This window comes from Callithrix jacchus, chromosome 19 (genome assembly GCF_049354715.1).
Source record: "Callithrix jacchus isolate 240 chromosome 19, calJac240_pri, whole genome shotgun sequence".
NCBI lineage: Eukaryota > Metazoa > Chordata > Mammalia > Primates > Cebidae > Callithrix > Callithrix jacchus.
In genome coordinates, this window is record NC_133520.1 from 18,284,553 (window position 1) to 18,308,916 (window position 24,364).

The window sequence follows — 24,364 nt, forward strand, 5'->3', positions numbered from 1 at the left end:
GCCCAGAACATCGCTTCTTCCACAGTCTGTTGGTCGGGGCCAGTGATGAAGGCCAGCCTAGATTCAAGGGGAGGGAATTAGACTTTACCTCTTGATGTGAGTTGCTGCATGTGTGGACTGTGGGGAAAAGAATGGGGGATTTGGGGCATCATCACGACCATTCTACTGATCATCATCCCAGTATTGATCTTGCAAGTATGTGGATAGATCAAGAGGAATCATCCAGGCCAGGGGCTCTGCCCGTGACCTGTTTCCCACATACTCCACCTTCCATTCCTCATCCTTCCCCCAAGCTGAATCCTGTATCAGCCCTTTATCCCCTTTATCCCCACACGCTTTTCTACAATGGTGTTCAAGAAAAAGTGCATGTGTTCCTGGTTTAAAAAAAAAAAAAAAAAGGGGTGGGGCCTATGTTTTAGCTACCTACCATGATGTTCTGGAGGAAGGCCATTCTCTAGAGGAACAAGATGACACAAATATGAAGGGTGCATGAGCCACTGTGGGCAGTGTAGGGAGGTTATAGAATGCTTAATACATATAATACATACAAATGAATTGGTCAGCCTTGTTGGTTAGAACTCAGTACTAGGGAGTACATAGTAAATGAGCCTATTTCCATGAAAGCCTACAGAAAGAAACGTTCCCCTCTACTGGCCCCAGCCCTAAGGAAGCCATCCATGTTACAGATGACTGAAAAAAAGAGCTTGGTAAGGGAATCTAACTAGCACAGTCTTAAAGACATATTTACCTAGAAGCTACCCCAAGCAGGTACCCTATCACATTGACTCTGTAAAACCGTCTTAGTAAATCAGAACCACACACACAACTGTGAAGTAGTGTGTCTAGTATAAATGTTTTTCAGCTCACATTTTGGAGGTGCTTAGAGAAGGCTGTGCCCACACATATGTTACGTACTTAGAGTGGACACTTTTTGATGCTTGAGGTACAGTCAAGTTCTGTCCATGAACTTGGAAGTATCATTACCTCCTCACCTTTAATCAGGAAAACAGCTGCCCTGTTAAACACACTGAGCTACAGGTCCTTTGATTTCAGCTGTGGAGCTTAGCCAATCTAGATGCACAGGCTGACAACTCCCTTGAATACATTACTTTTCACCCTTTGGAGCATTTTCCCTGCCTCCTGCATACTCCTCGTTGGCTCCCTGGGGATTCAAATTTGTGTTTATGGTGCTGAAAATTTAAAGGCAAGATAAACAACATTTTAAGCTATTTATAAGCAGAGGCTATGCCAGGAATGCATTAGGCTTTCCATGAGACATATGTTAAAATATTGCTTGCTGGCAAAGTTAGGAAGAATATCCCTAGGTATGAAAAGCAGATACAGAATATTGATACAGAATATGGCTATATGGGATTAGTATTTAATTTGGGCTTCTGTAACAAAATACCATATACTGGGTAACTTATAAAGAACAGAAATTTAGTTTTCACAGTTCTGGAAGCTGGAAGTCTGAGACCAGGCCAGCATTGTCAGGTTCTGGTGCGGGTCCCCCTTATGGTTTGCAGAGTACCTACTTTTCATTGTATCCTCACATAGTAGAAAGAGCACAAAAGAGCTCTTTGGGTCCCTTTTATAAAGACATTAATCCCATTTATGAGAGTCTCCACCCCCATTACTTAATTATCTCCCAAAGGCTTCACTTCCTGGTATCATTGCATTGGGGGTTAGGATTTCAATATATGAATTAAGGGGTAGGGACACAAACATTCAGTCCATAGCGTTATTCTGTTGACTTATTAAATGTATTCTTGTGGAATGCTAGGGGTAGAGGGTCCAAGAGATGTCATTTATATAGGGCCTATATTTTTATACCACCAGGAAGACATTCGGCAACGGTAAGAAACATACTCTGGCAGGAGGTATGGGAGAGAGGCTGAGAAAGAGGCACCATACAAACATAAACCTTAGGGCAGTGGACACACTGTGGGAAGGGAAGAACTCTACGCTTGTCTGACTTCTTCCATGTAGATCATTCCAGACAGGGGAGACCTCTCCTGCTCATTAGCTTTCTGATGAAGAGTCACACCCTCCCTTAAATATTCACCTCTCAGTCACACTATTGTGGACCCACAGTCTACCTCCATCCTTTCCTTCTGCCTGTAAATATTGCCTGAGCTCCCACCACGTGCAGGTACTGTGTTATGTAGATGAATAAGACACATGAGCTATCAAGTTGAGAGACATGCAATAAACCAGTAAACAAATAATAGAATGAAAGGTGATTATTGGTGTTATGGGGGCGGGGAAGAAGGTGGGGTAAAGAATAATGGTGTGTGTGTCCTGTTTTGGATAGGATGATCAAGATAACCCTTTGAGGAGGCGACGTTAATGATCTCAAAGTGATTAGTTAAACTTTGGCATGTGTTAACTGATACTTTACCATTTCTTAAACTGCCTGTTGTTAAAGTTCACATTAAAATACCGTTTGCTTTTTCTGAGTCCGATCTGCAGAATGCTGAACAGACAGCAATTCTGGGGAATAGAGGGAAGCCAGCTGGATGGCCAGACCTCTCCTGGCCAACACTTTTCTCATGACAACCTTCTCTCCTTAGGAAAAGGAGACGTGTTTGGAGATGTGTTCTGGAAGGAAGCCACCCTTGCCCAGTCCTGTGCCAACGTTAGGGCCTTGACCTACTGTGATCTGCATGTGATCAAGCGGGATGCCCTGCAGAAAGTGCTGGAATTCTACACCGCCTTCTCCCATTCCTTCTCCCGGAACCTGATTCTGACCTACAACTTGAGAAAGAGGGTGAGCTGACAGTTTCAGTTATTTTCTGCAAAGAACAGCCCCTGTGCACTTTGCATAATCACTGGGGCCAGAAAAGTTTCTTTGCTGTTTATTTAAGTAGAGTAATTGGTTCTAAAGAGGTTCTGTTTGTTGCTTGCTCTGCGAGTTTTTTGCTATAAAATGGAGAGAAGGGATGTTGCTAGATTAGAAGATGACTCTGTTTTGGGGCAGAAGGGATTTATTCATGTGTGTGGAGGCGGCAGGGAGGTGGCTTTTTTCCCATCAATATCTAGACCTTCTAGCATTTTGAAAAGATGAGTACAATGTGAGGTTGCTAGTCAGCAAAATGGCTCTGTGGGGCCACTTAATTAATGTAGACTGAATTCTCTGTGGTGACTGGGATTTGCTGAGTGGTATGAAGCCATTAGCCCGCCAGCTCATAATGGTAATTTTTTAACAGATATGAAAATGATTTAGGTGGGTCCAGAGAATAAGAGAGTCATGGAATTTGTTTGTCTGGAGAATATTTTGCATGCAACTGCCAACTAAACTGGTTGAGAAATGATTGGTGGTTTAAGAACCAGAAGATTTTTCACCTGAAGTTGTTTCTTTCAAATCATCAGAACTGCTCCATCTGTCTCCGTGAGGATGAAAGTATTGGCGTCATACTCTTGGGGTTTTCATGATGAATTTTCTTGTATTTCATCTCTCTCTTTTGGTTAAAACGATAACAAGATAGTTCTGCACCTGAAGAAATCATGTGGAAAGGTTGTCATAGGAATCTTTCCTAAAACGACCTCATTATCTTTCCCCCAACCTGTTGCTCATCTCATGATTCCTATTTACATTGTCTGATTTGTCTTGGGGCTCCAAGTTAGAAACTCTGGCATCAACGTTTACGCTGCTTCTCCCTCTTTGAGGTCTCATGTTACTCATCAGATCCCGCTGGTTCTACCTAAGCTCTCAAACCTAAGTCAGTACTTTGACTTCATCCTCAAGGCCCCCCACAGAATTCTCAGGACACAAAGCTCTTCATTAAAAGACCTTCCTCATGCCCTGGCTGGATCATGCAGTGGGCTCCAAATTCACCTTCCTGCCTCATGTCTGCCCTCAATGGAGTGCTTCCTTCTTATGGCTGCTTGACTGACCTTAAAAATTAATCTGGTCATGTCACTCCCCCACTTGACTAAAGGATAATATCTGTACATTTCAGCGTGGTGTGTGTGGTAGTCCACATCTGGCCCAAACTTAATTCCTGAGTCCCAACCTCACCCACTTCTCCCCATGCCCACCCTTCCCACCCTGAACTGCCACCATGAGAATTCCACACAGTTCTCCATGCACACCATACCCCTTCAGAGTGCTGTGTCTCTGCCTGCTGCTTTCTCAACCTGTAATTCTTTTCTCTTCTGTGTGTGACAAACCCGTTGACCCTAAAAACTGCTGAAATCTTTATTTTTCGTTCATCAAACTCAGTATTATGCCAACCGATCTAGACTAGACATATAAAACCCAATGGTACTCAGTTCCTGATCTCCAGAAACCTAAAGTCTAATGGAAAAGATTAACACAAGAAAGATAATTGCATAGAAGATTCTAAGTACAGTGATTGTGATTGGAACAGTGTATTATGGGAGCATAAAGGAGGGGAACAGCTAAAGGGAGTCAAGGATTGTCAGTGGTGATACCTAAGTTGAGTCTGAAGGATGAGTTTTCCAAACAGAAGGGGCAGATGATCTACCAGGAAGGGCAGTTTGAGCAAAGTCTGGAGAAAGGAAACAATCTTTTGTCTTCCAAGTCCTTTGTACAAGGTTCCAATGCATATGCCAGCAATATACCTCCACCTGTTTTAAATTCCTTGAACTGTCTTGTGAGTCCCTGCACAGAGAACTGCTAAGGCTAGGGCTTGGTGCCTTGGTATCCTCAGTGCATAACCAAGTGTGGGGTCTCTAGAATTAATATTTGAGGATGGCAAGGAGAAAAAGATGGGATCCCTGGGACTCAATTTCCACATCGTAAAATGTAAGATTGTGACAAGATGATTTTTATAGTCTATGGTTTGAAACCTGGCCATTTAAATTCTAGTGGAGGGTGGGCAGTGGTGGAGAAATGTGCATCCAATGTTCTTCCTGGTTGATCTGTTGGTTGGGAGCATAGGATGCTTGCTGGTGATATATTTAGCCAAGTGGATTCTCTTATAGTCTATTTTTTGATGTATTCCTTCTTTCTATGAAAGCAAGTTGATTATAATCAGCTTTCAGTGTTGCTGATAATATAGGTTGAAAAAATATGCAGTTTGGGTTATTTGAGGGAGTAATCTTCTTGGAATGATTGTGGCTCCAGTAAATCTGCCTTTAAATAAAGCCAAGAACAACAACAAAAACAATGACATCTCAGCGGTCAGATTGTTTCTGTAAGTGCAGAGTGATTGACAGCTCTGCAGAAGAGAAGACTCGGGGGCTACATTTTTGAAGAGCTGTTGTTGAGGAGTTTTTACAGCCACAGGGTACAGAGGAAGAACCAAAATTATAGACAGATTTTGGCACAGTATAAAAAGTCTTTTGAAAAAAATCAGAGCTCCCCAAAGAATGAAATAGACTGCTGTGAGCGTATCAGGTTTGTTATTCTGAGAGTATTTAGGTATCTCCTAGGTACCCATACTCAGAAACATTGTAGAAGGGGCTTCGGTAACGGTTGGAGAGTCGAGCTAACTTTCAAATTTCCATCCAACTCAGAGTGACTATGTATGAGTCTGGTATGGATCCAAAGGAATTTGAGTGAAAGCCTTTGTGTGAAGAGGTAGCCATTCTTTTTTTGAAAAATAGAAGAGGCTTGTCCTTTTGGTATTGCCATTGTAGTCTCTCATTGTGTCCTTCTGAGAATTAATTCATAGTTACGAAGGGCATGGAAGACAAGAACATTACATGCATGAATTATTCTTGTAGCTTTTTTTCCCCCTGGTAAAGCAAAGCATATTGTTGTAGCTGTTTCTATCTCAGAAAAATTAAGTGTTTTATTTGCTAAGATTTATGACAACACAGTGTCTTTGACATCTGTCTGGGGAGTCGCTTGATCTTGTAGATCTCCAACATGGAGCGAAGACTGTGAGCTGGAAGGTAACTTGGTAACTGTTCAGTCTTTTCCCTACTTCCCTAACACCCTCATTTCACATTTTATAGAAAGGTCATAGACCTGGGTTTGTAATGGAAGAATTGGAGCCAGAAGTTCCTGTTCTACTCTAGCCTCAGTATTCTAAGCCTCATCCCCTTTCCCCTAAATCCAAGGATATGAGCATCACCTAGCTCTCAGCTGTTGATCTTGGAACCCAACTTAGGAAGAAACTGTTGCCTTCCTCCATTTCCTCCAAAGCCACATGAAGGCACAGACAAGGAGGAAAGAGGCAGAACCTGGAGGTAAATCTAGCATTTTGACCTTTAGTTTTTCTTGCTTGTGAGGTCTGAGCCAGGTGAGAGTTTGGTCTGGGTCCTGCTTCTGCCTTTTATTGCTTCTGTAGTTCTGGACAAGCTATAAAAGCTTCCTCATCTGTAAAATGGGGATGATGAAAATTTCTAACTGGTAGGATAGTTGCAAGGATTAAATAAGATAATATTTGCGGCCGGGCGCGGTGGCTCAAGCCTGTAATCCCAGCACTTTGGGAGGCCGAGGCGGGTGGATCATGAGGTCAAGAGATCGAGACCTTCCTGGTCAACATGGTAAAACCCCGTCTCTACTAAAAATACAAAAAATTAGCTGGGCACGGTGGCGCCTGCCTGTAATCCCAGCTACTCAGGAGGCTGAGGCAAGAGAATTGCGTGAACCCAGGAGGCGGAGGTTGCAGTGAGCCGAGATTGCGCCATGGCACTCCAGCCTGGGTAACAAGAGCAAATCTCCATCTCAAAAAAAAAAAAAAAAAAGATAATATTTGCAAAGCTCGTCCACATGAAGCCTACACATAGTGAGTGCTCAATTCAGTTGTGTGTTGTTATTTTGTTCTCTCCACTTGATTGATACCCTATTCTTTATTGTCCTGTGCCTTTTGAAAAGTAAAAAGAAGGCAGTTCCTCTGCCTTTGTTCATGCAGGGTTATTGCTCTGCACAGTGTTCTGTGTGGTAGGTGTTATCCACAGGTTCTCTGCACCTATTGCAGCAAAGGAGGGATCAGTCACTCTGGGAAGTAGAATCCATGGCTGGCCTCGCTGCCCCTTTGGCCCCTGCCAGTGAAGAGGTCAGCATTTGCCCACTGTTTTGGGCAGTTCAATTCTTGGAGGGAAAAATTAGGCTATTTTGAGATCTTAGGTCAGTTACCAGGCAGTGAAGAGGGAAGCACAAGAGAAAAGCACAGCATTTTCATTTCTTCTGAGGGAGGTGGCTTTGGCTATTCACGAAAAGAAGGGGAAGTAGAGCCTTCCCCATCAAACCCATGGGTCTCTAGGGTGCCAGGTCTATGTGCATTTTCCTCCAGGCCCAGAGTCATCTTGTCTCTGTAATCAGAGCTTTGCACACTATAAATAGTAAATTATTACCAACCCCAGATATTGTGCAAGCTACGTCACAGTATCAGCATGTGTATTATGTCAGCTTATTACATCTTCAGAACAGCCTCATGACATCACTGTATCATTCCCATTTCTTAATGGAACAAACTAAGACCCTGTGAGGAAGAAAACCCCTTTTCCAAGGTTGCCTGGTTAAAAAGTGGCAGGTTCCAAACTGCATGTGTTCCTCTGGCTAAGCAGTGCCACCTACTGTGCTAGCCTCAGTGAAGTGTGGCTCTCAGCTGTTCCCATGTTGGCATTCTTTGGCTTCCGTGTTCTTCTAGTGTGTTAACTTTTCAGGGGTGGCTTGGGTTGTCTCCTGAGTATCTTTCTTCAATGGCCTTTGCCACTGCCAGTACACTCAGAAATGTGTACGGTGGAACCACAGTAATACCCCAGGTTGGGAGTGTGACAGATTTCCCCCTTCTGGTGACAGATGCACAGTAGTTGGCTGGTTGTGCTGGGTGTGGGAGGCATGACACATTTCACTTTGGTTAGGCAACAGGCTAACCTGGCCATGCTGTGAGTGGCAAACTAGAAAGGGCACTGCTTTGAGTCTAAGGACCTATGTTTGAATACTGATTTGACTGTTGACCAGCCATGTGCCTTGGGGCAAGTTACTTAACTATTCACAGCCTCAGTTTCCTTGTTTGTGAAAAGGGGCCAATACAAGTCCTTCCTTTTTATTTTATTTATTTACTTATTTTATTTTATTTATTTCTTTATTTTACTTTAAGTTCTGGAATACACGTGCAGAACGTGCAGGTTTGTTACGTAAATATACATGTGCCATGGTGGTTTGCTGCACCTATCAACCCATCATCTAGGTTTCAAGCCCCACGTGCATTAGGTTTTTGTCCTAAAGCTCTCCCTCCCTTGCCCCCTAGCCCCCTGACAGGCCCTGGTATGCAATGTTCCCCTCCCTGTGTCCATGTGTTCTCACTGTTCAACTCCCACTTATGAGTGAGAACATGCGGTGTTGGGTTTTCTGTTCCTGTGCTAGTTTGCTGAGGATGATGATTTCCAGCTTCATCCATGTTCCTGCAAAGAACGTGAACTCATTCTTTTTTATGGATGCCCTAATTAGATTTATTGAGAAGTTTACATACAGTAAATCAAACAAAAATAAAAAGTGACACAGTACCCGTAGGAACCACTCAATACGTATTTGTCCCTTTTCCCTCCCCACTGCCCATCCCCTCCTTCCACCTCTAGCCTCGGAGTTTCTGAATTCATACTTTATTGCCCTTGGTTTGTAACCAGACTTATTTCTTTCATCAGTGTTTCACTTGGGCTCTACTTTCCTTGCAACCTGAGATAAGGTTTCACTCCCCAGGTCCTAGGGAATTTTGTTCTCCTGCTGATCATTGGGACAGTAGAAGCAATGTACCACAATTAAATGATGCACTGCAGACAGGCAATTCGGTAATTAACAGCAGTCAGTGCATGGGATAATTGGCACGTAGGTAATTGGGAGGGCGGTTCTCATTCTGTGTGTAAGGCTTTATTTTTAAAGCCAATATTGTTGTGTACTGAGTTTGTTTTGTGCAGTGTTTGCTTATATTAATTTGTTCCAGGATGGATTTTTTTTTTTTCAGTTTGATTAAAGCTGAGTTTGGGAGCGAGCTGGGACTATAGTTACTGATGTTTTCAAAGCTGGGCCCTGCTAATGCCTGTTTTCTAAAACTGTGATTGCCATAGTGAACTGTCTTGAATACCATATGTACATTTCTAGCCCACCTTAACCAAAGAGCATTTTATTCTGGAGAAGACTAATGCATTGAATGCTCAAAGAAAGCTCTGCGCATATGTAGCATTAGAAAGCTTTTAAATTTTCTCCCTGAACAAATTCTTGTGTAAGGTTGGTAAGATGGAAAGAAAGACCATAAAGCTAGCTACTTAAAAATGTCATCCACTTCTCCCTTGAATCATCATAGCCTAAGTTTTAAAAATGATCTCTGCATAGCCCATATTTTCCTTGTCATCCCTCCATATGTGGGCTTCTCTGAAATTAAAATCATCTATTAGTCTGTCAAGCCAAAAAGATAATAAAATCAGGGTGTAGGAATTAGGCATTGGGGGAGGGGGAGACATGATATGAGTGACATGACCATAATTATTTCGGAACAACAAACTGTAAAGCAAAATCAATTCCTTTTTTCTTCAAGAGGATCAGTGAGTGACGTTAGGGACCTGTGCAGTCTTTCATGGGTCCTCGGGTATTCCCTAGTACCCCAAGAAACATTTAGCAGAACCCCATCATGGTCCTGGAGGTAGAAGATAATAAAAGTGCTCCATGCTTCATTATTGGATGAATCAGCTTCCACTGTCGTCAGCCAGGCTATGTCTGGCCATTTTTAAGGAAGTAATAACGTTCTGGAATTAATATGGGCTTTAAGGCTAGATCTTCACATCCAGGCTCTGCCATTTGCTAGCTGGGGTGGGGCTCAGGGTGGGTGGGCATTGAACAAGTATAACTTGTTGCCCTCTGTGGACTTATACTGCCTGCCCCAAATGGTAGACTATGGGAAAGGGTGAAAAAGTGCCAGGCATGTTGCCTCACTTGTGGTAGGAATACAGCTGTGTTACTTCCTTTCCATTCTTCATAGCAGTGGGGGCAGCAGTGCAAAGGAGAATAGGAGCCATAATAGTTCAGCTCGTAGAATAATCACATGAAGGTACTGAATTGGTGGTTTAAAATGTGAACCCTGCAGTCAGAGTATTTGAGTTCAAATCCTGGCTCTATTTAGTGACCTCAGGCCAGTTACCTGACCTCTCTAGGCCCTACTTTATTCATGGAATACTATGCAGCCATCAGAAATGATGAGTTCGTGTCCTTTGTAGGGACATGGATGAATCTGGAAACCATCATTCTCAGCAAACTGACACAAGAACAGAAAATCAAACACCGCATGTTCTCACTCACAGGTGGGTGTCGAACAATGAGAACACATGGACACAGGGAGGGGAGCATCACACACTGGGGCCTGTCGGGGGGAAGTAGGGGAGGAACAGCTATGGGTGGGGAGTTGGGGAGAGATAGCATGGGGAGAAATGCCAGATATAGGTGATGGGGAGGAAGGTAGCACATCACACTGCCATGTGTGTACCTATGCAACAATCTTGCATGTTCTTCACATGTACCCCCAAACCTAAAATGCAATAAAAAAATAGAGGCCTTAGAAGCATGCTTTGACATAGCAAATTCTCAATGTATGTATCGCTATCATTATGATAAAGAAGATGGTGAAATGGTAAAAATGATGATAATAAAATCAAGCATATTACTTAGCTTTTCTGGGACTTAGATCCCATCAGGTGCTAAACATTTTTAGAAAGGAGTAATGGGCTGAATTTTAACATCTAGAAATCTCCTGAACAGAAAATTCCAGAATTTGAGCCTGAGCCCCTCAAGTAGCACCAGAGAACCAGGTGGTTCATCAGTGGGGAAGATGTTTGGGGAAGAATGGCTCTTTTGGATTCAAAATGGCTGATTCCTCCTATAACAGAATGAATGGAGGGAATGGTAGAGTCAGATGTGGAAGAAAGGAAGGGGGAGGAAAGTTGTAATTTATCCTAATTCTCATCAAGTTACATGATGTACTGTTACATACGATGTTTGCCACAGATTAGAAAAGATCTGGCCTAGGTTAGAAGAGTGTAAGGCTAATGCAGGCTTTTGGAGGAGAGTAGCATCCTTAATCATATATTCTTAAGTGTATGTAGTTGAGGCATAATAAAGGTAGTGCTGATGAATCCTAGATGAGCGGTTCATCCTCATGTGAGCAAGTTGGCTTCTTGATGTCTTAGATGTTTAACCCAAGATTTCTCATCCATGTGGTCCCTAAAATTTTGAATTGTATCTGTAAGTACCTGTTATCTGTTTTGAAATACGTGTTAACATCCATCAGAGCTAGTGTTTTACAGAGAAGCAGGGTCTAGATGCTCTTTAATAGCTCTTCTGGCTCAAATGATCACTGACCTGTGAAGCAAACAGGGCTTGCCTCTGAAACATCAGGAAGCCAAAATATACTTGAGCAGTGGGAATCTCTATCACCTGATCCTCAGTAAAGTCCCAAACAGAGATTATTGGCAGGGTCTCCCTAATTTCCAGACTTCTTGAACTCAGCTCCATTCCCACCCCCTTACAAATGCCCAGTGACCAACTCATTTTCTAGTGAGCAGCCAGTCATGTTTTCAAAGTTCGTTTCATGTGTGTCAATATTAGAAGGCTGTCAAAGGATGTTTCCTAACTGGCTTCAAAGTCCCTCCAAGTTACTTTCTTATTCTTTCTCTGACCTAGCGAAATTTCACATTTCTAACTCATCTGCCATGCTTTCTGGGCTTCCTACTTAAGTGTTCCTTCTACTGTTAAAAATTTTCTCTGTGGTTTTGAGCATGTCCTTATAAATTTTGACACTTAGTCATGGAGTTTTTGTTCTAGCCTTTGCTTTTGGTAAGCAGAGTCAGGATCTGAACCCAGGCTATCTCTCCTCTGATAATAACTACCTTATAAAAATGTTAGATTAATAAAAGGTAATGTTAGTTCTCCCCTCTTCCAAGGGGATTTTGAATGCCTGCGTTGTAAGTTCACATACAGAATCTATCCCAGACCAAATGTCCATGCAGAGCATATCTGGTATATTGTATGTCAGAAGTCCGCCTTGTTTTGCTTTCTCTCTCTGCAAACTTTGTTGTTGGAAATTTACTTCTTACTAATGTCACTTAATGGTCTTACCCTGCCTGTGCTTAACTTAGATTTCTAGAGTGAAATTTTGAATTCATAATGGGACCCTGACTCTATATAGCTTCTCTTTAATCTCTCTAGTCTAGATGAAGCCCCTTGTCTTTTAATTCAATTAACAACTATCACCTCTTTGTAGCTCTCATTATACTTCCAGTTAACTTTTTACTGTGTGTCTTTCTTGCTGTCTAAAAGCTCCCTAAGGCTGGGCCATGTCTGCCTGATCCACTTCTCTCTCTCTCTCTCTCTCTTTTTTTTAAGAGACGGGCTTTTGCTCTTGTTGCCCAAGCAGAAGTGCAATTGCATGATCTTGCCTCACTGCAACCTTTGCCTCCCGGTTTCAAATGATTCTCCCGCCTCAGCCTCCTGAGTAGCTGGGATTACAGGCATGCATCACCACACCCGGCTAATTTTGTATTTTTAGTAGAGATGGGGTTTCACCATGTTGGCCAGTCTGGTCTCGAACTCCTGACCTCAGGTGATCTGCCTGCCTCGGCCTCCCAAAGTGTTGGGATTACAGGTGTGAGCCACCCCACCCAGCCACACTCTGTCTTGATCACCTCTTTTAGAGCTTGGTACAAAGTCAATGTTCAATCATTGAATGAATGAATCAGTGAACCAACCAACCACCAACCAAATAAATAAATAAATAAATAAATGTTCCAACCAATATTGGGCATGTGCCTTCATTTGTTATTATTGCTATATATTCTTTTTTTTTTTTTTTTTTTTTTGAAGACAGAGTTTCACTCTTGCCCAGACTGGAGTGCAGTGGTGCATTCTTGGCTCACTGTAACCTCTGCCTCCTGGGATCAAGCAATTCTCCTGCCTCAGCCCCTGAGTAGGTGGGATTACAGAACCCCGCCACCACACCTGGCTAATTTTTAAATTTTTAGTAGAGACAGTGTTTCACCATCTTGGCCAGGCTGGTCTCAAACTCCTGACCTCAAGTGATCCCCCTGCCTCGGCCTCCCAAAGTGCTGGGATTACAGGCATGAGCCACTGTGCCCGGCCTATTGCTGTATATTCTTAAAGCCTTGGCTAAAAGATGGTATCTGCAAAGACATCTTTTCTTCTTTGTCCCTCTGAAACTTTTCCTATGTATTTCATAGACCCTTTTCCCTTTTTTTCTCTCCCCCAGGCCCTGAGTGTAGAGGTCTCTCAGCCTCTGCAGATACCACTAGTGCCAGCCTAAAATAATAATGCCCATTTATTGTTTCATCTGCCAAGTATGTGCTAAAGCCTTTATATGTATCTCAGTTAGGTGCTGAGGCCAAGAGAGGTTAAATAATTTGCCCCTATCCATTAAGCTAGTTGAAGTTAAAAATTGCAGCTCATGCCTGGCAATCACCAAGCCCATACTCTTTTTGTTACTGTTTGTGTGTTTTATGAAATTTTAGATTTGGGGGATACATGTGCAAGTTTGTTACATGGGTATGTTACATGATGCTGAGATTTGGGTTCCTAGTGATCCCGTTATCCAACTAGTGAACATAGTACCCAGTAGTAGATAGTTTTTCAGCCCTTCCACCCCCTCACCATTACCCCCTGCCCAGTTTTGGACTCTTCTGCACCCACATCCCTGATTTTGGAATCCCAAGTATTTATTGTTCTCATCTTTGTGTCCATGTGTACTCAGTGTTTAGCTACCACTTGTAAGTGAGAATATGTGGTATATAGTTTTCTGTTTGTACGTTAGTTCACTTAGGATAATGGCCTTCAGCTGCATCCATGTTGCTGCAAAGGACATGATTTTGTTCTTTTTAATGGCTCTGTAGTATTCCATGATGTGTACGTACCCCATAGTTTCTTTATCCAACCTCCTGTTGATACTCACCTGGGTTGATTCCATGTCTTTGCTATTGTGAATACTGCTGTGATAAACCTGTTTAAGTGCACTTGTCTTTTTTGAGAGAACAATTTACTTTTTTTTGGGTTTATAACCAGTATTTCCAGGTCAAATGGTAATGCTGTTTTTAGTTCGTTGAGAATATCCAAGCTGTTTTCCACAGAGACTAAACTAATTGGCATTCCCGCCAACAGTGTGTCAGCATTCTCTTTTCTCCACAACCTCATCATCTATTCTTTTGTGACTTCTAACAATAACAATAATGACTAGTGTAAGATGGGATTTCGTTGTGGTTCTGGTTTGCATTTCTTTGATGATTAGTGATATTGAACATTTTTTCATGTTTGTTGGCCACTTGGATGTCTTCCTTTGAGAAGCATCTGTTCATGTCCTTTGCCTACTTTTTAATGAAGTTATATAGTTTTTGTGTGTTGATTTAAGTTCCTCATAGGTTCTGGGTATTAGTTCTTTATCAGATGCATAGTTTGCAAATATTTTCTCCCATTCAGTGGGTTGTCTATTTACTCTGTTCATAGTTTCTTTTGCTGTACAGAAGCTCTTTAGTTTAATTAGATCCAATTGTCAATTTTCATTTTTGTTGCATTTGCTTTTGAAGACTTAGCATAAATTATTTGCCTAGATCAGTGTCTAGGAGGGTATTTTCTAGGTTTTCTTCTAGGATTTTTAGAAATTTGAGGTCTTACATTTAAATTTTTAATTCGTATTGAGTTAATTTTTGTATATGGTGAGAGGAAGGGGTCCAGTTTCATTCTTCTGAATATGGTTAGCCAATTTTCCCAGTACCATTTGTTGAATTTGGTATTTTCTCTATTGTTTATTATTGTTGACTTTGTCAAAGACCAGTTAGTTTTAGGTGTGTGGCTTCATTTCAGAGTTTCTATTCTGTTCCATTGGTGTATTTATCTGTTTTTGTACTAGTGCCATGCTGTTTTAGTTACTGTAACCTTGTACTTGGAAGATAGGTAATGTGATTGCCTCCAGCTTTATTCTTTTTGTGTAGAATTGCCTTGGCTATTTGGACTATTTTTTGGTTCCATATGAATTTTAGAACAGTTTTTTCTAATTCTGTGAAAAATGACATTGGTAACATGATAGGAATAGTGTTGAATCTGTATATTGTTTTGGGAAGTATGGACATTTTAATGATATTGATTCCTCCAATACATAATCATGGAATGCTTTTCTGTTTGTGTTGTCTGTGATTTATTTCAGTAGTACTTAATAGTTCTTGTAGAGGTCTTTTACCTGTTTGGTTAGATGTATTCCTGTTTTATTTTTGTGTGTGTGGCTACTGATAATAAAATTGCATTCTTGACTTGGCTCTCAGTTTGCATATTATTGGTGTATAGAAATGCTACTGATTTTTGTATGGTGATTTTGTATCCTGAGACTTTCCTGAAGTCATCAAATCTAGGAGACTTTTGGTCTTTCTGGGCTGGGTTTTTAGATATAGAATAATGTCATCAGCATAGAGATAGTGTGACTTCTTTTTCTATTTGGATACCCTTTCTTTCTTTCTCTTGTCTGATTACTGTCGTTAGGAATTCAATTACTCTATTGAATAGGAGTAATGAGAGTGAACATCTCTGTTTTGTTTTAGTTCTTAGGGGGAATATTTTTGCCTTTTGTCCATTCAGTGTGATGTTGACCGTGGGTCTGTCATAGATGGCTTTTATAATTTTGAGGTGTGTTCCTTCAAGTCCCAGTTTGTTGAGTGTTTTTCATTATAGAGAGATGTTGGATTGTATTGACTACTTTTTCTGCATCTATTGAGATGATTTACATGGTTTTTGCTTTTAATTCTGTTTATGTGATGTATTACGTTTTTTGATTTGCATCCTTGAACCATCCTCGCATCCCAAGAGATGAAGCCCACTTGATCATGGTGAATTAACTTTTTGATGTGCTGCTGGATTTACTTTGCTAGTATTTTGCTGAGTATTTTTGTATCTATGTTCAACAAGGATATTGATCTGTAGTTTTCTTTTTTTGTTGTTGTGTCTTTACCAGATCTTGGTATCATGATGATGTTTAGTAGAATGAGTCAAGGAGGATTCCCACCTCCTCGACTTTTAAAAATAGATTCAATAGGATTGTACAAGGGTTTTTTTTTGTACATCTGGTAGAATTTGGCTGTGAATCCATCTGGTCCAGAGCTTTTGTTGGTTGGCAGGTTTTTTTTTATTACTGTTTCAATTCCATTACTCACTATTGGTTTGTTCAGGATTTCTTTTTCTTCCTGATTCAATCCTGGGAGTTTATGTGTTTCCAGGAATTTATCAATTTCTTCTAGATTTTCTAGTTTGTGTACATAGAGATGTTCATAATAGTCTCTGAGGGTCTTTTATATTCCTGTGATACTACCTTTGTCATTTCTTATATGTGCTTATATGGATCTTCTCTCTCCTTTGTTAATCTAGCTAGTGGTCTGTCGATCTTGTTTATTCTTTTCAAAGAAGCAACCTTTTGTTTTGTTGATCCTCCTTAGGGTTTTTAGATTCAATTTCATTTAGTTCTGCCCTGATTTTAGCTATTTCTTGTTTTCTCCTAGCTTTGGGTTTAGGTTTTTTTTTTTTTTCTAGTTCCTTTAGCTCTGATGTTAGGTTGTTAAGTTCAGGTCTTTCTGTTTTTTGATATAGGCATTTAGAACTATAAACTTTCCTCCTAACACTGCTTTTGATGCATCCCAGAGGTTTTAGTATGTTGTGTTTCTATTTTATTTGTTTTGAATAATTTTTTTAAATTTCTGCCTTAATTTTGTTATTTACCTAAAAGTCATTCGGGAGCAGTTCTTTAGTTTCCATATATTTGGGTTGGTTTTGAGAGTTTCTTTGGAATTGATTTCTATTTTTATTCCACTGTATGATTTTGGTTTTTTTAAATTTACGACAACTTGCTATATGACCAAGCACATGGCCAGTCTCAGAGTATGCTCCATGTGCAGATGAGAAGAATGTAAGTAAGTGCTTGTTGGGTGGAGTATTCTGTAGATGTCTACTAAGTCCAGTTTGTCGAGTACCAAATTTAAGTCTAGAATTTCTTTGTTATTTTTCTGCATTGATTATCTGTCTATTGCTGTCAGTGGGATATTGAAGTTCCTCACTATTATTTTGCGGCTATCAAAGTCATTTCTCAGATCTAGAAATAATAGTATCATAAATCTGAATGCTCCAATGTTAATTGTATATATATTTGGGATAATTACCTGTTCTTGGTGAATTGAAAAGCTTTATCATTATATAATGCTATTCTTTGTCCTTTTTTACTTTTGTTGGCTTGAAGCCTATTTTATATGACATAAGAATAGCAACCCCCTGCTCTCTTATATTTTCCATTTGTACAGTAGATCTTTCTCCACCTCTTTACATTGAGTCTATGGGTGTCACTACATGGGGGATGGGTCTTTTGAAGGTAGCAGAAGGGTGAGTCTTGTTTTTTTTAATCCAGTTTGCCACTCTGTATTTTAAGTGGAGTATTTAGACCATTTACACTTGAGGTTAATGTTGATATATGAGATTTTGTTCTTGTAGTGTTGTTGGCTAGTTGCTTTGTCATCTCAAATCTGTCATTGCTTTATAGGGCCCATGGCTTCATGCTCATATCCACTTTTGTGGTAGCAAATATTTGATATGGTTTTGCTGTGTCCCCACCCAAATCTCAACTTGAATTCCCATGTGTTGAGGCAGGGATCTGGTGGGAGATAACTGAATGGGGGCAGGTTTTTCCTGTGCTGTTCTTGTGATAGTGAATAAGTCTCATGAGATCTGATGGTTTTATAAAGAGAAATCTCCTTGCACAAGGTCTCTCTCTTTGTCTGCTGCCATCCATGTAAGATGTGACTTGCTCCTCCTTGCCTTCTTCCATAATTATGAGGCCTCCCCAGCCACGTGGAACTGTAAGTCCATTAAACCTCTTTCTTTTGTAAATTGTCTAGTCTTATTCATGTCTTTATCAGCAGCATGAAAACATGCTAATGCACATTCTTTTGTTTCCATGTTTAGAACTCCCTCAAGCAGTTTTTGTAGGACTAGTCTAGTAGTGATGAATTCCCTTAGCAATTGTTTGTGTGGGACTTTATTTCTGTTTTGTTTATGAAGCTTTGTTTGACAGAAAAGGAAATTCTTGGCTGGCATGCCCTTTTCATCAAAAATGCAAAAAATGGGCTGCAATCTCATCTGGCTGGCAAGGTTTCTGCTAAGAAGTCTGTTCTTAGTCTGATGGTTTTCACATTAATACTATGAAAGGGTAGTATTATAGTATTACCCTTTAGGTAATATGACCCTTTTTGTATAGCTGCCTTTAAGATTTTTTGTTTTGTTTTGTTTTTTTGAGACGGAGTTTCGCTCTTGTTACCCAGGCTGGAGTGCAATGGCGCAATCTCGGCTCACCGCAACCTCCGCCCCCTGGGTTCAGGCAATTCTCCTGCCTCAGCCTCCTGAGTAGCTGGGATTACAGGCACGTGCCACCGTGCCCAGCTAATTTTTTGTAATTTTTAGTAGAGACGGGGTTTCACCATGTTGACCAGTATGGTCTCGATCTGTTGACCTCATGATCCACCCGCCTTGGCCTCCCAAAGTGCTGGGATTACAGGCTTGAGCCACCGCGCCTGGCCAAGATTTTTTTTTTCACATGGACCTTGGATAGTCTGATGGCTGTGTGCCTTAGAGATGGTTGTCTTGTATAGCAGTAGTCCTCAACCTTTTTGATAACAGGGACCAGTTTTCTGGAAGACAATTTTTCCATGAGCTGGAGTTGGGGGGCGGGGTTGGTTTCAGGATGAAACTGTTCCATCTCATAAGGAATGTGCAGCCTAGATACCTCGTATGCACAGATCACAATAGGGTTCACACTCCTATGAAAATCTAATACTACTGCTGATCTGACAGGAGGCAGAACTCAGGTGAAAATGCTTGCACACCTGCTGCTCACCTCTGCTTACCTCCTGCTGTATCACCCAGTTTTTAACAGGCCATGAACTGGCACCAGTCTTGGCTCCAGAGGTTGCGAACCCCTGTTGCATAGTATCTCACAGGAGTTCTCTAGATTTCTTGTATCTGCCTGTTGACCCTTCTAGCAAGATTGGGGAAATTTTCCTGAATTGTATCCTCAAATATGTTTTCCAAGTTGTTTACTGTCTGTTCTCTCTTGAGAATGCTAATAATTCGTGTATTTGGTCACTCTACAAAATCCCATATTTATTGAGGGCTTGGTTTATTTTTAAAAATTCTTTTTTCTTTATTTTTGCTGATTTAAACAAATATACATATTCTTTATTTGGGTTGATTCAAAGGACCTATCTTAGAGTTCTGAAATTCTTTCTTCTGTTTGGTCTAGTCTGTTGTTAAGGCTTCCTACTATATTCTGAAATTCCTGCTGTGACTTTTTCAATTCCAGAGTCCTATTTCATTCTTTCTTAATATAGTCATGTTGTCTTTCAAATCTTGGATTGTTTTTCTGGCTTCTTTGTATTGGAATTCAACTTTCTCACAATCTTGTTGGGTTTTATCTTTGCCATCCATATTCTGAATTCTATGTTTATCATTTCATTCTGGTTTATTTGCATTGCTTGGGAACTATAGGGCCTCTTAGAGGCAACAGAACACTCTGGATCTTTGTATTGCAGTGCGTCTTGCGCAGGTTTCCCCTCTGAGAGAGCTAGCACTCCTCCTTTATATATAAGTGTGTTTGTGTGAGAGAGGTGAGCTATCATTTGGATAGGTTTGGATAGGGCTTTTTGATTTTTTAATTCTTTTTTCTCCTTGGGATAGGACTGTGGTATATATTGTATATGAGCAACTGCTTCGTTTCTGAGAGCTTTCAGGGGACCAAAGCTCTGTATGAGTTCCACAGTTGCACACAGGTTTGTGCTATGGCTTCTCAGACATTGCTTATAGTAGCGATGTAATTTTTGTTTGGTGATGTAATTTGGTCTGCAGTCCAGTAGGTGGCTTAAGAGTAAGAGCGGGCAGGTAGGGGCAGGGACAGAGGCAAGGAGAAGCATGAAAAGCACTACCTCCTAGTGTGCATTTGCCTTCACTGGGGATGGATTCACTGGAGAAGCCTGAGAAGTGGCCTCTTTCAGCCTACACTCCCTGAGCCCCAACAGAAAGAGCCACTGCTGAGTCCACACAACAGTTCACTGAGGAGGTTGGTAGAGGGTGATGTATTATCCCCCTCCAGGTCCATTTCCAGGCTTTGGTGGCACTGCCTTCAGCATCTGGCACCACACTCACATTTTCTTTGACTCAATGGGGATTTTGATGGGCTGTGCTTCTCACTACTTAAGGGTAGACTGTGCTGGAGGTTAGCTCTCCAGGGGAGTTAGTTCCACCTCCCTCTTGCTTCTCAGAGTTGGTAGGGCACTGTTCCCCAACTGACCAAGGGAGCAGGCTGGGGCATCCAGCAGTGGCATACATAGACTGGTTCCAGGTCACAAAGCTGCTTCTGGCTGCAGGTCTTGCTGTCTGGGAGAACCTTGGCTTCAGCTACTCTCCTGTTCCAGTCCTGTGATGGGAGATAGTCTAATTCCAGCACCTACTGCTGGCACACTCTCCACACTTGCCACTCAGTTCTGCCTTTGGGGGTCTTTTCCCTGTCCAGAGCAAGCATTCCAATCTCTGGGCTGAAACTAAAATGCCTGCTGTGACCTCCATTTCCAGGTCACCAAACAATGTCTCTAAACTCTCAAAAAAGTGCTAGCTGTGGACTTGTGACTAGAGCAAGTAGGGCCCCTCTCAGGTGAGAACGAAGCTGTGAGGAGTGTGGCCTGCTTGAGTCTCAAGACCATGCTCTTGCTTTTGTGCTGTACCTCTCCCAAATAGTGACCCCATTTCTCTGTCCTAGTAGAGCTTCCCTAGCTGATGGGTCCTCAGTACCCGCTGGTGGAGGCTGTCAGCCCAGTGTTGGTTTTGGAGGCTGCAGCATGCTCTGTGTAGCTCTTCTGTAATTCCACTAGAGCAGCAGGCCCCTGGCCACTGCCTGAGGGTATCTGGGCTCTATGGAGCCACCACAGGGCTTGATAGCTGATGGCATTTGCATGATTGCTGTTTGTTCAGAGATGGAGGAAGGAGAGGCAAATGAGTTTGCATAATTAAACAATGAAAAAGAATGAGACTGAATGATTGTCCTGACAAGTGGCTATTTGGCATGTGGCTCTGCTCTGCTACCTCTGAGGTAGCATAAAAGCCTGGTGATGGTCTGTAACAGGAATTTTCAGAGCTGCAGTTTGCTTCTGTTCATCATGAGAGGCCAGAGGAATGACTTTCAGCTCTCAGTTGGGTGGCTAGCTTGACTGGAGATTTACAACTGGGCAGAACCCGAAGAGACAGGGAGTGGCTTAGAACATGGCCAGAGCTGGGCTGGGAAGAAGCCTTAAAGTAAAAGTGGGAATATGATAACCATGAATCTAAGGCCTTTTCTGGCCATAGGAATAGTAGGAAACTCTTTGAGGAAGTAACTTTTGAGCTGGATCTTGATAGAGGGGGATAGGAATTTACCTGACTAGAAGAGAAACCCAGGCCCTTCTGTGTACTCTTAGGCCACTTATTATAGACAGGACACAGAGATGGTTGATTCAAATGTCATCATTCATCAAGTCCTATGGTGGCTCCATAGGGCCCAGATGCCCACAGGTGATAGCCAGTGGCCTGCTGCTTTAATGGAATTACACATGAGATAGGCAGGGCATGCTGAAGCCTCCAGATTCACTATTGGGATGACAGCCTCCCCCAGGGATAAGAAGGGCTCATCAGCCAGGACTGCTTTCCTAGGATCAGAGAAATGGAGTCACCATTTGGAAGAGGTGCAGCGCAAAAGCACGATGATTGATTAAGTGGCTGATACTCAATCAGGAAGGTGCCTTTGCCAGGATGGGCTGATGTGAGAACAGTGAATCTGAATTGCTAATCAGTAAGAACCTGGGAAGAGAGCCTCCTGAGAGAAACCACCATCCAGCTTCCCCATCCCCCAAGTTTGTTTCTAGCTCCTTCCTGACCTGGTTTTACCTAAGAGAAGGCTGCTTGAAGACACCAGAACAGAATTGTCTTAGACTTTCAGGGTATGCCAACCTTCAGGATTAGCCTTTTCTGGAAGTGTCTAGGGACCCCAAGGACAAGGGGATCAGCATGGCCTGGGAAGTGATGTTCCCAGGGGGTCACCCATACATTTACTATCCCTTCCGCCCTAACTCCCACTGTACTTGGCAATGTTATAGGGACCCGGTGGCTCCTCACACTTTTCACTTCCCAGACTTTTACATCTATCCGACTGTCCCTGAGCGGCCTATAGTAGCAAAGGCCAGTGTATTTTCCATGATAGATCTGATTTTTGAAAAGCCTCTTGCAACAAACAGGCAGCATGCTGAAGATTGCGCCTTATCACTTAGAGATCTATTTGCAGACAGCTTCTGTGTTCTGCTGTATTTCCTAGCACACTTCTCGCAAATGCTTAAACCAGACATGAAAATAACTTCTGGTTGACAGTGTATGAATTTTTAAAGGAGGGCATTTGTTTGTGTTATAGCATCTAAAACCCTGCATTCCTCAGGCTGGAGCACATTACACCCGGACACCCCCTATTGGTGAAGTGATACTGCATCCTAACTCTATCAGAAGACGTCTGAAACCATCTGGAGGAACCAAGGGTGAAGCTGGGTTCCAAAGACTGTAACCAGGGGGAGGGTTTCTCCAGCCATGGGACAAATCCTATGGCAGATGGCAGTAGGTGGAAGGAGAATATATGAAAAAGAAGAGAACACCTATAGAGTTAGAAGATGGAATTTAAAGTATTGGAAATCTTGATAAGGAAAAGTACACTGTGATGGGTTCCACAGCTAGCAGCATGCCATGCAATACACTGGCAACCTCTCCTTCTGCTGCTTTCATGGAATTACACTTGAGATCGGCAGGGCATGCTGAAGCCCCCAGATTCATCATTGGAATGACTGCTTCCACCAGGGGTACAAAGGGCCCATCAGCCAGGACTGCTCTCCTAGGATCAGAGAAATGGAGTCACCATTTGAAGGAGGTGTAGCGCAAAAGCAAGGCTCCTGGTGACCAGAAGCTAAAGTCACAACTTCAAGCATTTTTGCAACAGAAATGTGATTTAACTTGATTTCATAAATAGCATTTATGAAATTATTATGTAAAGTTCAGAATGTATGAATAGTGCTGCTTTTCTCTGATAATGTTCTCTATTTGGTTTTCACTTTGCTGTGGAGAAGACTCAGAAAATTTGCTGTGAGTGGAAGCCACTTTCTTTTGCCCTAGGAAGTTGGGGATGTGGGGAAAGAATTGGGCTAAGGGAAAGAAAGGGGAACTGAGAAATAAAGGCAAAGTGTACTCCTAATGGGAGACTTTCAGGAAGATGAATGGACTTGGCAGAAATATTTACGGAAGAGAGGAAACTAGTATCTGCTCTGTATAGCCAAACTTCCTGCCCAGGGAGGCAGATGCCTTTGCAAACCCCAAACTGTGAGCTGGGCTATGAGAAAACCCAGGGAAGGGCTTGCATGCCAAATCCAGTTTTCCCAATCCTTCTGCCTCACGGCTGGATGAATCTAGCTGCAGAGTGGCTTTGTTCAGCTATTAAGCTGCGTGTTGAGGCAGTTGGAGAGCTGCCAGGATTTCCATCCTGGGTTTTTTGTTTAAGCACTTCCTAATTCTTCTCTGACATTTCTCTCAGGTTAGAACCTGAACAGGGGTTCTTTCAGCTCTAAGCTTGTTGGACCAGTGCTGGAGGCAGCTCCTAATTATCTGTGGTCACAAGCAACAAAACTCCTTGGATTCTCCCTCTGAGTAATCATTTTAAGCAGCTCTTCCATTACCACCAGCTCCACTACTCTGTTAGCAAGGCTACATTCTGTGCACATGAGCAGGGGCAGCCCACCCCAGTCCGACCTCTCTGTGCTTCCTACTTCCCTCTCTGCCACTGCAGGTGGCTGGTTTGCATGCACAGGTGTCACAGAGGGGACTAAAGCATCAGCAGCTGCCCCTTTGTCTCTGCGTGGGCTTCAACTACTAATGTCTCTTTCTGCAGCAGCAGGCCCTGTTTGCACTTTTACACGTGCGTGCATGCTCCTCTCATACCCATGGTGGAGGTTTGCTTGCTTTCCCCATGGACTCTTCTGTTTGCCAGCAATGTTGCTGCTGTTCTGTGTGTGTGTCTTTGTGTGTGTGTGCCTGTGTGCACATGTGTATCAGGCCATTCTTATGTTGCTATGAAGAAATACCTGAGACTGGATAATTTATAAAGAAAAGAGTTCTAATTGGCTTATGGTTCTGCAGGCTGAGCATCTGCTCAGCTTCTGGGGAGGTCTCAGGAAACTTTTGCTTGGAGCAGAAGGTGAAGCGTGGAGCAGGCGCATCACGTGGTAAAAGCAGGAGCAATAGGGAGAGTGTGGGGAGGTACCACACACTTTTAATCAAGCAGACCTCACGAGAACGCCCTGTCACAAGAACAGTACCAAT

At 42.3% G+C, this 24,364-nt stretch overlaps 1 protein-coding gene across 2 annotated transcripts in view; it reads left to right on the top strand.

The window, feature by feature from the left end:
* Window positions 1-24,364, top strand: part of KCNH1 (potassium voltage-gated channel subfamily H member 1) — a 440,309-nt gene that overhangs the window by 336,580 nt on the left and 79,365 nt on the right. For both annotated transcript variants that reach the window (XM_035280423.3, XM_035280424.3), the window contains exon 10: window positions 2,574-2,770. In XM_035280423.3, coding sequence (XP_035136314.1) covers window positions 2,574-2,770 — 197 coding nt within the window. The remainder of the gene's footprint in view (window positions 1-2,573; window positions 2,771-24,364) is intronic.